At 36.3% G+C, this 13,055-nt stretch overlaps 2 protein-coding genes and 1 long non-coding RNA gene across 4 annotated transcripts; 1 reads left to right on the forward strand and 2 right to left on the reverse strand.

Moving 5' to 3' along the window:
* Window positions 1–1,169: 1,169 nt before the first annotated feature.
* LOC125197194 (bidirectional sugar transporter SWEET14-like) lies at window positions 1,170–2,856 on the reverse strand. The gene is made up of 6 exons (XM_048095906.2): window positions 2,764–2,856; window positions 2,442–2,478; window positions 2,152–2,362; window positions 1,909–2,070; window positions 1,703–1,822; window positions 1,170–1,619 (listed from the first exon to the last, which is right to left on the reverse strand). The coding sequence occupies exons 1-6, from the start codon at window positions 2,795–2,797 to the stop codon at window positions 1,359–1,361; spliced, it is 825 nt and encodes a 274-aa protein (XP_047951863.2). The 5' UTR covers window positions 2,798–2,856; the 3' UTR covers window positions 1,170–1,358.
* Window positions 2,857–6,954: 4,098 nt separating this feature from the next.
* Window positions 6,955–9,973, forward strand: LOC148928540 (uncharacterized). Of its 2 annotated transcripts, XR_016137850.1 has the most exons (3): window positions 6,955–7,352; window positions 9,134–9,198; window positions 9,719–9,973. It is a non-coding gene; the product is annotated as an uncharacterized LOC148928540 (long non-coding RNA). The 2 variants fall into 2 exon arrangements; XR_016137849.1 differs by lacking the exon at window positions 9,134–9,198.
* A 1,755-nt stretch (window positions 9,974–11,728) lies between these two features.
* On the reverse strand, window positions 11,729–12,490 carry LOC125193006 (calcium-binding protein KRP1-like). The gene has a single exon (XM_048090706.2). It carries the CDS (start codon window positions 12,249–12,251, stop codon window positions 11,883–11,885), a length of 369 nt encoding a protein of 122 aa, XP_047946663.1. The 5' UTR covers window positions 12,252–12,490; the 3' UTR covers window positions 11,729–11,882.
* Between the last annotated feature and the right edge of the window lie 565 nt (window positions 12,491–13,055).

Here is a 13,055-nt window from a genome sequence, read left to right on the forward strand (position 1 = left end):
TAATAAGCTGCCATGTGACAATCATAAATATTCGCAAGGCTAAATTTACGCGGACTGCAACATCCAACACTCTAGACTGCAATATCCAATACTCTAGACTGTAAGGTGACGCGGCCTGCAATATCCAATACGCTAGATTGCAATCTATAGATTGTTGTAGATTGCTGTCTAGCGTTTATACTATTGCAGTTTAGCATATATAATATTGCAGTCTAGCGTGGTGTCACAGTGTCATTTTAAGAGTGTTGTCATTTTAACGCACCTACATGCATACATATACATACGTATATAAAAATAGGGGAACACTAATGTCCTTTCACCCTTATGAGTCACAAAATCCTTCCAACCACACGTTGCCACATGGCAGGTATAAGCAACATAATAATGATATTAAGCAACAAAGGATGACACATATAAATTACCGAATTGCATAAAAGACAGTTTATGTTGCATTAAATGCAATTTATTTTGCATTTTTGTCTATAGTTAATGCAAAATAAATTGCATTTAATGCAACATAAAAAGTCTTTTATGCAATTCGATCATCTAAGTTATCCACTAAGTTTGTTGCTTAATAACGTTATTTTGTTGCTTATATATGTCACGTAGCAACATATGGGTGGAAGGATGTTGTGATTCTAATTTGAATTATTTTTGAAGTAAATTACTTTTAGATTAATACACCCTGAATGTCAATATAGCTTGTGGCATGTTTTAATTATTGTTACCTAGCTACCTATCACAAGATGCCGTAGTTAAAAAAATCACGCCAAAAATGCCGAAATCATAAACGATTTCAGAAATTCACTTTATGATTGTAAAACGGCTGGGGAGCAAAAATAATTGCCTATTGGACGGAATGGTTGTAAATATTGTAGAAACAACAATTCTACACATTTGAAATATTCCAACAAAGGAAATGTTAAATGTAGCCTATATATCGGTCGATGGAGGGAGTGCTTGTACTATCCTTTCAGAGGAATTGAATTGTTGTAATTGTACTACTACTAATACTAGTACAACATTTATGCTTTACCCAAATAAAAAAGAAATATCGATATCTAGTTAACGAGGTTTTACTTGATAACCTTCACTTAGATATGTCTCACATCCACCACCTAAACTACATGCATCTTTAATTAGGATCCAACATCGTGATCAGCCACAAATAATTAAAGCAGCAGTTGTTTAATTAATTGAAGCATATATTACACTTGACTTTTTTAAATGACATACACCTAAGCACAACCATCAATCAAATGCCAAACTCATAACAATCTAGAAATTAATTAAAAGCAATGTGGCACTTAAGCCACTTCCAAATCAAACTAATTCAACACAAATGGAGTAATTATTCATTATTCTAGGTTGCAGGTTTTTTCCCCTCCAAGAATAATGGCTTCATCTGCAACTAGAGGAATAATCTCCAAAGCCATTCCTCCCAGCTTAACAACATCAATGATCTGTTCCTTCAATTCACTAATCTTGTGATCCTGTATTTTAATCTCCAGTACTTCAGACAACTGCTTCTCTTGCAACCCGCCTTTCTTCGTGTTTTTGTAGATCAAATAAAGCACCATTTGAATCACTCCGAAGCTGAATCCCAGAATATTAGGAATCTACATAGTTAAACAAAACAAGAAGTTAGGGTTTCATGCATTATAGTTTGAGTTTTTTTGAATTTAAATAAAATTACACTTACAGCAATATTATAGTCTTTGCGTAGCAATCCGTAGAAGAACCACATAACCGCGCTTAGGGTTAGGAAAAACGAGAGAAGAAACGGCATGTACTCTACGCTCTTCGTTCTTATCACTTGTCTCTGCAAATTCACAAAACCCTAATCCATGAAAGAGAAATGATGACTTTCATCATGTTTATGTACCTAACATGTAAGTAGGTGCTTACCACGACACCTAGAGGCGCCACGAACACACAGAGAGAGAAGACAAGGCAAATCCATCCCACAATACTGCCGCGGTTTGCTTCAGTTGCAAAGAATTGTGTTAGGAACAGAACTAGTCCGAATCCGACCACGTTCAATGAAAGAAGCAGCTTCACAGTTTGGATCTGATCAAGATAAAGTTATTAGAATCAAATAAAATAGCAAAAACTAAAGCAAAAAAAGTGTTGGGGATGTCTTCAATTTACCCTAGTGTCTTTGGTTGCGAAAACAAGGTAAAAGGAGATGTATGCAGACTGAATGAAACAGCCAACCGAGTTGATGGTGATGAGGAGGGTCGTGTCGGGCTTCAGAAATGCGTAGTACATCCACAGCATCGCGCTGAACAACCCCACAATATATGGGAGGGATTGGAACCCTGCGGTTGATCTTTTCTTGTAGATTTGGTAAAATGTTGGACTGCAAAGATGTAAATAATGTTATAAGATACAACAATCATAAAGAGGAAATATCAAACGTATTTTGATGGAAAGCTCACATTGGAGCAAGGAAGACCATGAATGACACGACGTTTCCTGCAGACAAGAATCGCAAGAAATATTAGTATCGAATATATTTGCATGTTTCTGCATGGGAGTTCAAGCAGACCCAAGTGGGAGTGGGGAGGGGCTAAAGCCCTCACTCATATGATTTTTTAAACATTTTTCTACTTATATTTTTTTTTAATTTAATTAAATTTAGTGTAAACTTTTATATAAAAGCCCCTACAAATAATCTAAATTATACAAAAATATACTTAAAATTAATATTTAGAAATCTCAGCCCCTATTGACAAATATTTCTGCGTCCGCCATACGTACCTAAAAGGCCAAAAACAAATGCCAGATTAGCCATTTCCAGATGATTTATAATCAAGAGTGGGAGAATTAAATGAGTGATGAGATGAGTGAAAATGGCCGTGGAAGGATCCATTTATATAGATGGAGCGAGGCAACGACGGGAGGGTGAATTTCGACTAATTTTCATCTTTACAGTTGTTCCAGACTCAAAAAAAAAAAAAAAAGAAAAGAAAAGAGTTCCTATCTTAAAAAATGAGTATCTTTCATCCACGCACTCATTGCTCCCTTTAACCTAATTTGGGTAGTTCATGCACTCTTGCCATTTCGAATTATCCTTTATTATCTTCAGTGATCAAGCCAAAATAAATAAAGAAATACGAAAGTTGTCTTGCTTGATTTCCTTCAGCTTTCCTTACTACTACTACTTGTAGTATTTTCTATTGTGGCTAGTGTTTTTTGTATGAATATAATGACATATATAGATGTAAGTTATTCCAATTATTAATCGATCGATTGATAATTAGAAATTAATTAGAACGAATTAATGTATGTCTTGAATAATATATTTACCTATGTATATTAAAATTAAAATTAAGAACAAGAACAAGAACTTTATTCATCTCTCTGCTTTTGATGTATGTGTGCAACATTAGTGTAGTTAATTTCACCATCACTGCTGTGAATTCTATATATTAAGGGAGTACTATATGTAAAAATAAATAAATAAATACAGAAATAAAAGAAGAGAAAGAGTAGACAAATGGGACCCAAATAGGATCTTTGTGATGTGTCACCCACCAATCCAATTGGGCATAAGGCTTACAACCCATACTTGGAGTTTATGGTGATGTTTGACTCCTTGATGCCTTCTTCCTCTTTTATTTCCTCTCCTATTCAGTAAATATCTTGTGCTGTACAGCAACTCAACTAATCATGTTCTTGCCACGTCATCACCACTTGTTACATTTGACTGACGTTTCTTTGGTGCTGGCTTCACTCACTTCTCTCTCTCTCGGACGCGTTTGAACAACTTAAAATGGAGTTGTCACTCAAAATTTGAACTAAGTTGACAATGTCCTTAATTACATTGCATAGCTTATCTAAATAATCTGTTAGCAAATTTTTAACCAAAAATACAATGTATAGTATCTAAATGCGACGTGAACGAAAAAAGTGTAATATTTATTTGATGGGGTTACGTTAATACGATAACAAATGTGAGCAAGACTAAGCATGAGAGTGGATGGTAAAAGTTGTGAAGTTGTGAGAATCTAATATTACTACACTTGAGAAGCGCAGCCACTCTACCCCAGTATTCCCACCTTGATTTCAACTTGTCCAACCCGTCCCCACACTGGGCCAACCTCAATAATAATAAGTTCTACCCCACGAAATAAATATTACACTTTTCGGTGGAATAAATGAACTAAGGGTCCTAGGCTATTATGTAGAAAATATTTTGTATCAATAAAAAGTGTTTGTAAAATTGAAATATAAATTTTAATGAGATTATGTCACAAAACTACATGCTTTTTGTGAATTTTAATTGAATACTCAACAATAATATTTTAGTAAAATCTCAAGTATTTTTGTTTTAGTCCAACAACAACGTTAGACACTAGCAACAACAATATTCTTATAAAACCTTGACTTTACTGTAATTAGCAACGACGTTTCGTTAAATGCTATCAACAACCATATTCTCGTAATCTATTAACTTCAATGTTATTTAATCTATTTATACTATCAACAACAATATTCTTGTAAAATATTACTCACTCGGTACCTCATTTTAGTCCACTTTATATTGAGCATGTATTTTTAAAAATATAAAAAAATATAACTGAAAAAGTTAGCGTCTTAGTGGAATGTTGGTCTCATTCAGTACCAGTTCGACCTCCTCATGTGAAGTTTTCATACATTTGGTTTGTAAATTACCATTTCTAATTGGCCCGTGTTTTGAGCTAAGGCCTGCTGATTAGGGCTTTATTCGGTAGTTTGAGAGCAAGTGCTCCTTTCCTATCCATCCCACGCTAAATGGAACATTTCTAATTTGGCACGAGATACCATCCTATAGAAATATGGCATTTGGGTTTGACACTGATTTTAATATATAATTGGTAAAGTAGGAGAGAAGGAGAAAAATAGTTGAAATTATGTAGTGGATGGTGGGACCCTTAAGAGCATCTCCAGCGGCGCCCTTCCCGTCGGACGTCTGAGAGGCTTCCGGGAAGGGCGCCCCGGACGTCCGCCATTAGGGCGTGGAGGGACGGACGCGGGAAGGGCGCGGTCTTCGGTCAAAGGGCATGCGGACGTCCGCCATTGTGCGACCCGCAGACGTCCACCTTTTTAATTTTTTTTTTAAAACTCTATATATACGGCTCGTTGAACTTCATTTCATCCGCACCACTTGTGTTAACAAGTTTCTCTCTCTAAATCTAAATTTCATTTCTGTTGAAGATAAATGGAGAACGATAGGAACTCTCTCGCCACGAGCGAGTCACAAATGTCGACGTTTACCGCCGGAGGTGAGGAAACTTGAGCGGAAATGCGGGTGGGATGGGTGGGATGATGCCGAGAATGATGCCCGGGGCAGCGGGGATGGGGGGCATGACACCAAAATTCACAGTTATTATCCTCTATAAATAGACGCCGCATTTGGTACAGTTCTACTCACCAAAAAAAATCTATATTTTTTATTTCTTCTATTTTACAATTTCTCATCTATTTTTTTTTCAAATTTATACACTATGAAATGAGAATGACATATTCTTGAATTTGCAAAATTTCAATTGTTGCAATTTATGGTTTTTCTATGTTTTTTTTTTTTTTTTAATTTAGTTCGTTATTTCTTAAATAATTTTTAATAGATTTTGCAATAATATAAATACTATTATTATTTAAATTTTTTAAAAATATTATGGCCAAACTTAAATTGATGTGTATTCAATAATAGCAAGGTAATTATAAGATGGTATACTTAAATTGTTGTTACGAAAATCTATAGATATAACCATCTGTGTGATAAAATTATTACTCTGTAAATATATTGATAATATTTTTGTAATTTTAAAAAATGTTTTTCAAATTTTATTATATAATACTCCCTTCGTCCCATAATAGATGTCACACTTTCCTTTTTAGTTTGTCCCACAAAAGATGCCACATTTCTTTTTTTTGGAAAAAACTCTCTCACACATTAATATAAATATACTATTTTCTTTTTCCACATAACACACAAAACAACATCTCCTAAAATCTCGTGTCCTTTTCCAAGTGTGTCATCTATTATGGGACGGATGGAGTATATTATTGTGATGAGCTTTCCTAATTTTGATTTTTTTTCATATCTGAATTTACGCTCCATTCTAGTTAAGAGTCATGTTTTGCCATTTCCGTCCGTCCTAGTTTAAGAGTCCCATTTAGAATTTACCATATTTGGACATAAAATTTAACCTCATTGTTGATGAAATTTACACTCAAATGCCATTATTTTCATAAAAATAAAACAAAAGAAACACCTTTTACATACAAATAGTCAAAGAGGTCTTATTTTTCACTAACCCACTTCACTTATTACACACTCCAACAACCACTACCTCACTTCAATTATTATACACTTTATTACACACTCCAACAACCACTACCTCACTTCAATTATTATACACTTTGACAATTTCTTAAAACTCGTGCTCTAACTAAATTGCTGTGACGCCCCGGAATTTCGCTCCCTTCTTTCGAGATAAATCGGATTTATTAGCTTAATTAATTTCATTTAGAAGATGTGTAATCGTACATTCCTCGTTGTATTCGACTTTGGAGTAATTTAAGTATCTTCGTTGGAGGAAATAAAATGCAAGGCAAATTTAAGTTCAAGAATAAAAATTGAGAAAATACTTTCATTAGAGAAATGAGAAAATGCTTGGAGAAATAGAAATGTCTGGGATGTAATTGAGAATAAAGTATTTAAGTACAATCATCTTTATTTGGTACAAGAAGGCATAGTAACAGCTACTACTATCCTAATGGTCTCAAGACCTAAGACTTTGACTCCAAGCTAGGAGTAAGAATGAGAATGCAGACATAGTGGGGATAAGATTCTCTCTTCTTCCTCCCCCATCCTTCTCGATTTCTTCAGCCACAAGACTCCAAATTTCCAGCTATGGTATCTGCAAATTAGCACAAGAATGGGGTTAGAAGATGACTCACAAATAAAGAGGAACCAAGACAAGAGAGCTTAGTAGAATGAGCCTCTACACAAGCCCAATATAGACATGAGCAAGATTCTAGTTTTCCATCGATCAAGGCTGAGGAAACAGCCAAGAGAGAGACAGCCACACATACATCAAAGTAGTAAGATTAACATGAACATGAAGCTCAAAAGAGGTAGAGCTGGCAGCCCCAAAATAGGAGCCTTTGCCTCCAAGTCTCAAGCACAAACTGCCAAAATGGAAGCCTATATAAACAGCCCCAATCTCCTTCTCCTCCCCTCATTCTCAACACTATAAGATCACTAAATATTCAAGAGAATAGCAAGGAAGGGAGGAGGAGCAAGGAGGAGAGTTTGAGGCAGGGCATCGGTCCCATCCAAGAGGAATCATCAAAGTGAGGTAACAACCTCAACACCCATCTCCATCGCATCATGTAGATCAACCAAAATAGATAGCCAATAACTTAGATTCATAGAAGCTCAATAGAATAGTCATAACAGTAGCAAGCATAAAGAACCAAACATCAACAGATGGTACCAATGCTTAGTCAAGTATGGGATACTCCCAAATCAGTAAACCACAAGTATGACAATCATAGAAACAAGACTAAGTGTAGCAAAAACAATAGCAAGCTCCTTCCAGTGATTAAGTACAGCCAAGTTTCGAATCAATAAGCACTAGAGAGCCCCAAAGCTTTCGTTTTGATTGTTAGAAATTGAGTAGAAGGGGAGGGGGAAGAAGCTTAGCTTAGGCGGAGGGGCTGCCGGGCGACGAGCGAGCGTCGACGAAGTCCGAAAATTTCCGCGGAGCAGCTGCAGGCCGCGGCTGAGAGAGAGAGAAGGAGGCGATGCCTCCTCTCTACTGCTGGGTTTGCCGAGGACGCCGGCGCTGGACGAAGAGCGCTTGTCGGAGAACGCTGAGGCGAGTTCGCCCGGCGACGCAGGTGAGGCGCGATTCCGCCGAGGAAGAGAAGGGACGGAGAGAGAGGACGATGGAGCAGCGGCGGTGCGTGCTATGCGCTGCCGGCGACGCAGAGGAGGCGCCGACCGGAGCAGCGGCGAGCACGAGAAGGAGACGCCGCTGGGTTCTTCGATGTGATTTTAATTTGGGGATTTACTGTGGAGTTACTTGATGAGAAGAGAAAGGGTTTTAGGAGAAGAAGGAGGAGCTCCGGCGACGCCGGAGATGGCGATTCGCCGGAGAGGTCGCGGGGCGGAGAGTGGAGGAGGCACCGCCATTTCTTCTCTGATCTGGTTTTCCCCAATTCTTGTTTTTGAGAAATGTAGGAGAGAGAGAGAGTTGACCGATAGGAGTATATAATTGGACTGATTCCAATTTAAATTGTTGGGCCACTACTAATTTCTAGATTGGGGCCAAAGGAATTAATTCTACACACATGAGTTGAAATTAAAGAATTGGGCCAAGTATCATTCTTTATTTAAAAGATTTGGAGAGTAAAGAAATTGTAATTCAGTTGAGGAAGTGGGCCGAGAATTCTTATTTGTTGGACTTGAGAAGTGCCGATAGCATTTAAGGAGAATTGGGTTGGTGCCTTGTTTCTTTTAAATTAATTGGGCCTCCCATTATTTTAGTTTGAGATTTGGGCCATAAAACAAATTAAATGGATGAGTGGGCTGCTTGAGTTGATTTAATTAGAGGGCAAGGAGATTTATTGTTGGGCCGAGATTTAATTATGAGAAGTTGGAATTATTTAAGAATTGAGATGGAGCTCAATTAATTAATTCCCGATTAATGTGCTAAGTTTCCAAAGATGGAAAATATCGAGTTGGAGCTTGAAATTTGGTAAATTAATTTCTAAATAATTTATTTAGATTCCGGGAAAATAAAGTGGGAGACGCGAAAGCCGACCGGCGTTGCCCCGCGATGCCATGGGCGGTCTTAAGAAAAAAATCCGAAGAAAAGGATTTAAGAAGAGACTTTCCAAGAATTCTTATTCTATTAAATAAGTGCCCGAATATTGAAGTTAGAGAAAATAGAATTTCTCCAAAGTTAATTAAGAGAATAAATAAACTCTGCAGAGTAGTGAAGCCGAGGTAGGATTTAGAAAAATCCTATAAGACGAGACTGAGATATAGGTGCTATCCAATAGGATGCATGCATTCTTTCTAAAGAGAAATAATTCAAGTATTAATTAGCGTGCTACGCTATTTATTTTCAAGGGATAAATTGCTCGAGGGCGAGTAAGGCCAAAGCGAGTAATTGAGTTGAGACATAAGCATATCAGGTGGGCTTTCTTTTAATATCCAGCACTATAGTGTGGATATAAAGCAAATACTTTGAAGTTATGAAAAATCATTTTTTCTCAAAATGGAGCAGTGATTATTTTAAAGTTGTTGTCATGCCATAAAATATTTGTTTTGATGCCTATCTGTTGAGGTTGTAGCCTGTGGGGTATGGCGATGCCAAACCTAGTTTAACGAATTCGGTTCCCAATAGGACCGCAAATCCTATTCGGAATAATGTGCACGAGAGCTGTGAGCCATCAGCGGTTGGCCGGCGATGTGTCCGTTGAAGGTGGCCACCTTCACGGTACACGATTCACAGATATGGTAGAAATTTTGAAAGAACTTAGACTGTAGTCGGATTTTTAAGATCACAGAGAATTTAGTATGCTCGGGCCTTTTAAGAAAAACCCCCGTGCGATACTGTGGATGAATGACAACTATATAGTGTATGTTTTGTTTTCGGCATGTGTCCACTGAGTACTCCTGTACTCAGCCCTGCATGTATTTATAAATGTGCAGGTTGAACGTCAAGAGGATGGAGAAATGATCGGAGTCGATGCTACTAAATAATCCAGTGGATCTTTTCACGATTCGTGTCTTCATACACGAAGTCGTCTAGTGTGGACTTATTCTGCTGCTCTTTTGTGAAGTGAGACATCTTAGAATCTCACCTTCGAACTCTGATTTATTGATGTAATATTTATTCTAGTTCTTAGACCATATAATGGCACATTTGGCTTCTGTTCTATGATATGATTGACTTGGCCTTGGGCATATTCACAAGTTCTTTTCCCTTTTCTTTCCCCGTTTCTTTAATCCCTCCCATTAGCCGCGATTTACCCGCTTTCGCTAGCATTAGCAAAGTGCGGTCGTGACAATTGCATTCCTAAACTGGGACGAAGGGAGTATAATTTACACGATATTGATAATATTTTTGTAGTTTTAAAAAATATTTTTCAAATTTTATAATATAATACTCCATCCGTCCGTCATTAGGAGTCTCATTCTTAGTGGCACGGGTTTTAACAAATGTTAAAAAAAGTGGGTGAAAAAAAGTTAGTGGAATAGGAGTCCCACTTGTTTATATTAGTTTTAAATTAAATGTGAGTGAAATGAGTTAGTGGAAGGTGAGACCCTATTTACCATTTATGGTAAAAGTGAACCGGGACTCCTATTCGTGGACGGACTAAAATGGAAAAAACGGGACTCCTATTCGCGATGGAGGGAGTATTATATTGTGATGAACATTCCTAATTTTGAATTTTTTTCATATCTGAATAAAAAAATTTATGTCTGAATTTACACTGATGGTATTCGATAATAACGAGTTAATTATAACAAATAATTTTATGTAGTACTCCCTTCGTCCCACAAGAATATGCATTATTTTCTTTATAGTCCGTCCCATAAGAATATGCACTTTAAATTTTGAAAACTCTTTTCTCTCTATTGAGGTGAGACTCATTCTCCACTAACAATACTTTAATTACTTTTTCTTTTTATTTCTCAATTACTTGTTAATTATATATTCAAACTCGTATCAAATTCAATGTACATACAATAAAACAAAACATACAATAAAACAAAACAGAACAAAACAGAGTGAGTATAATTTACAATTTTTATCCTCCTATCATTAGTACAGCTACATGCCGATATTAAAAATGCATTGTGATTTTCTCAACTAAGAATGAAAGGTTGTAACTACTACATTTATTTCATGTAAATCAAATCATTCATGCACGGTGTATTTCAAAAGTTAATGTCTATCTTAAGTAACGAATTTATTAATGAATGAAGTAATACAAACCTATTCAAACTCTCACCCCCACGCCCACATTAGAAATTCTCACTCCCACTCCCTTCCAGTTTTCCATTTTAGTTCCTAACCCATTATATGTCTTAATTCACTTTTTCTGTAGTAATAGGCCTCACATTTCACTATCTTCATTGCACTCATATTTTATTATTCTCTCCGTCCCTGAAAATTTGTCACCTATTTCCTTTTTTCGTCGTTCCTAAAAATTTGTTACCTTTCACTTTGGTAGTGGACCTCACATTCCACTAACTCATTCTCACTCATATTTTATTTTAAAACTAATATATAAAAGTAGGACCCACATGCTACCAACTTTTTCAACCAATTTTCTATTACATTTCTTAAAATCCGTGCCGAGTCAAATGGTGCCAAATTTTAAAGGACGGAGGAGTATACAATACTCCCTCCGTCCCACAAAAGATGTCACATTTGTGGGACGGTATGGGATTTTAGGAGTTTTTATTTTGTGTGTTAAATGGAGAGAGAAAATATAATTTTTATATTTATGTGACAGAGAACTTTTTCCAAAAATGGAAATGTGACATCTTTTATAGTATAAATTAAAAAGGAAAATGTGACATCTTTTGTAGGACGGAGGAAATACTAATATGGAGTAACTACGTATCTTTCAAATAATTAAGTTGAGTCTTACATTTCTTAAAAAATGTACCAGACTCAATTTGGAAGATATGTAGTATAGCTTGGAACAATTTAAAGTTCAGAATCAATGAGTTGTTGCATAATGATCAAAGACTTTTCTTGGAACAGAGGAAGATATATGTAGTTGTACTAGTATGGTTTGGAATAATCTCCATTAAAAAGTATATCAAAAATTGGGAAAAAAAAAAAGAAATAAAACGATGACTACAAAGAAAAGTCGAAATCTTGGACAGCCTCCTCCTGCATAAGAGCCTCTTCCAACAAGAGCTGAGATTGATCCATCAACTCTGGGCTCAATCTGAACATCAAAACACAAAATTCCATCTGATTCAGAGCGCCATCTCCGTCGAAATCCCCTTCCTTCAGCATGCTGTGAAGATCCTCATCCGACAATTCCTGCAGCCCTAAAAAAGCAGAATTCTTCTTCAAGCTGTCGAATGTGATGACCCCCTTCTCGGAGTCCATCAATAACTGGAAACCGTTGCACAATTCCCCAAGCAATCCGTCGCCGCCTAGCTTCTCCGCCATCAGAGGCAAGAAATCGTGGAAATTAGGTTGATCGATCGACGCCATTGAGATCAAATTCAATTAATTGGAATGAAGATTTGTGATGAGGAAGGAGTTATTAATATATGATGGGAGAAGGGGGACGGATTGAATTTGAAAGACATGGTAAATGGGGAGGGAGGGTTTCGTAGAAGGAGAATGGGGAGACACAGACACAGACAGAGACAGAGACAGCTAATTCACAGAGAGTTTGTTGAAGAAAAGGTCAATTCAAATAGATAATACTCCAGATTGCAATTGCGTATGTGCTTACACCATTACCAATTCTAATCTATTTGGAAATTTCTGGGAAGCTAAGGGGCTGCGCTTTAAGTCTCCATGTGTCGACGTGGAAAGAGGGCGGCGATCTACTCAATTTAATACTATGGTGCGCTATTAAATTTGTATTGTGTTTGATAAATCAGATTCAATCCCATAACTCTATTATAGTTAGTTATAGCTAATCCTCTATAATTAAAATAATCTTACAACTCAATCTTAAATTACATCTTGGTATTATTTATTTTGTAAACCTAACACCACCTTATTGGATACTCCGTCATTTGGAGTATGCGAGCGGCATCCATTCTAGAAAGAAAAGCTAATCAAAAAAAGTTAATGGAGTAGAATATAAATTTTATTTATATATATTAATTTTAAGGATAAAAGTTAATTTTGGTCTTAAAAATATAATTAAAATATGAATTTGGTCTAAAATATTCACTTTTATAAAAACAGGTTCATAACAAACGAAATCTTTCTCGTAGTGGTCTTTTTTTTATGTTTCCGTCAAAAAAACTATTTGACGGAACCGTAAAAAAAAAGACTACA

Source organism: Salvia hispanica, chromosome 4 (genome assembly GCF_029641045.1).
Source record: "Salvia hispanica isolate PSC_SH4W2 chromosome 4, Shi_PSC_v1, whole genome shotgun sequence".
NCBI lineage: Eukaryota > Viridiplantae > Streptophyta > Magnoliopsida > Lamiales > Lamiaceae > Salvia > Salvia hispanica.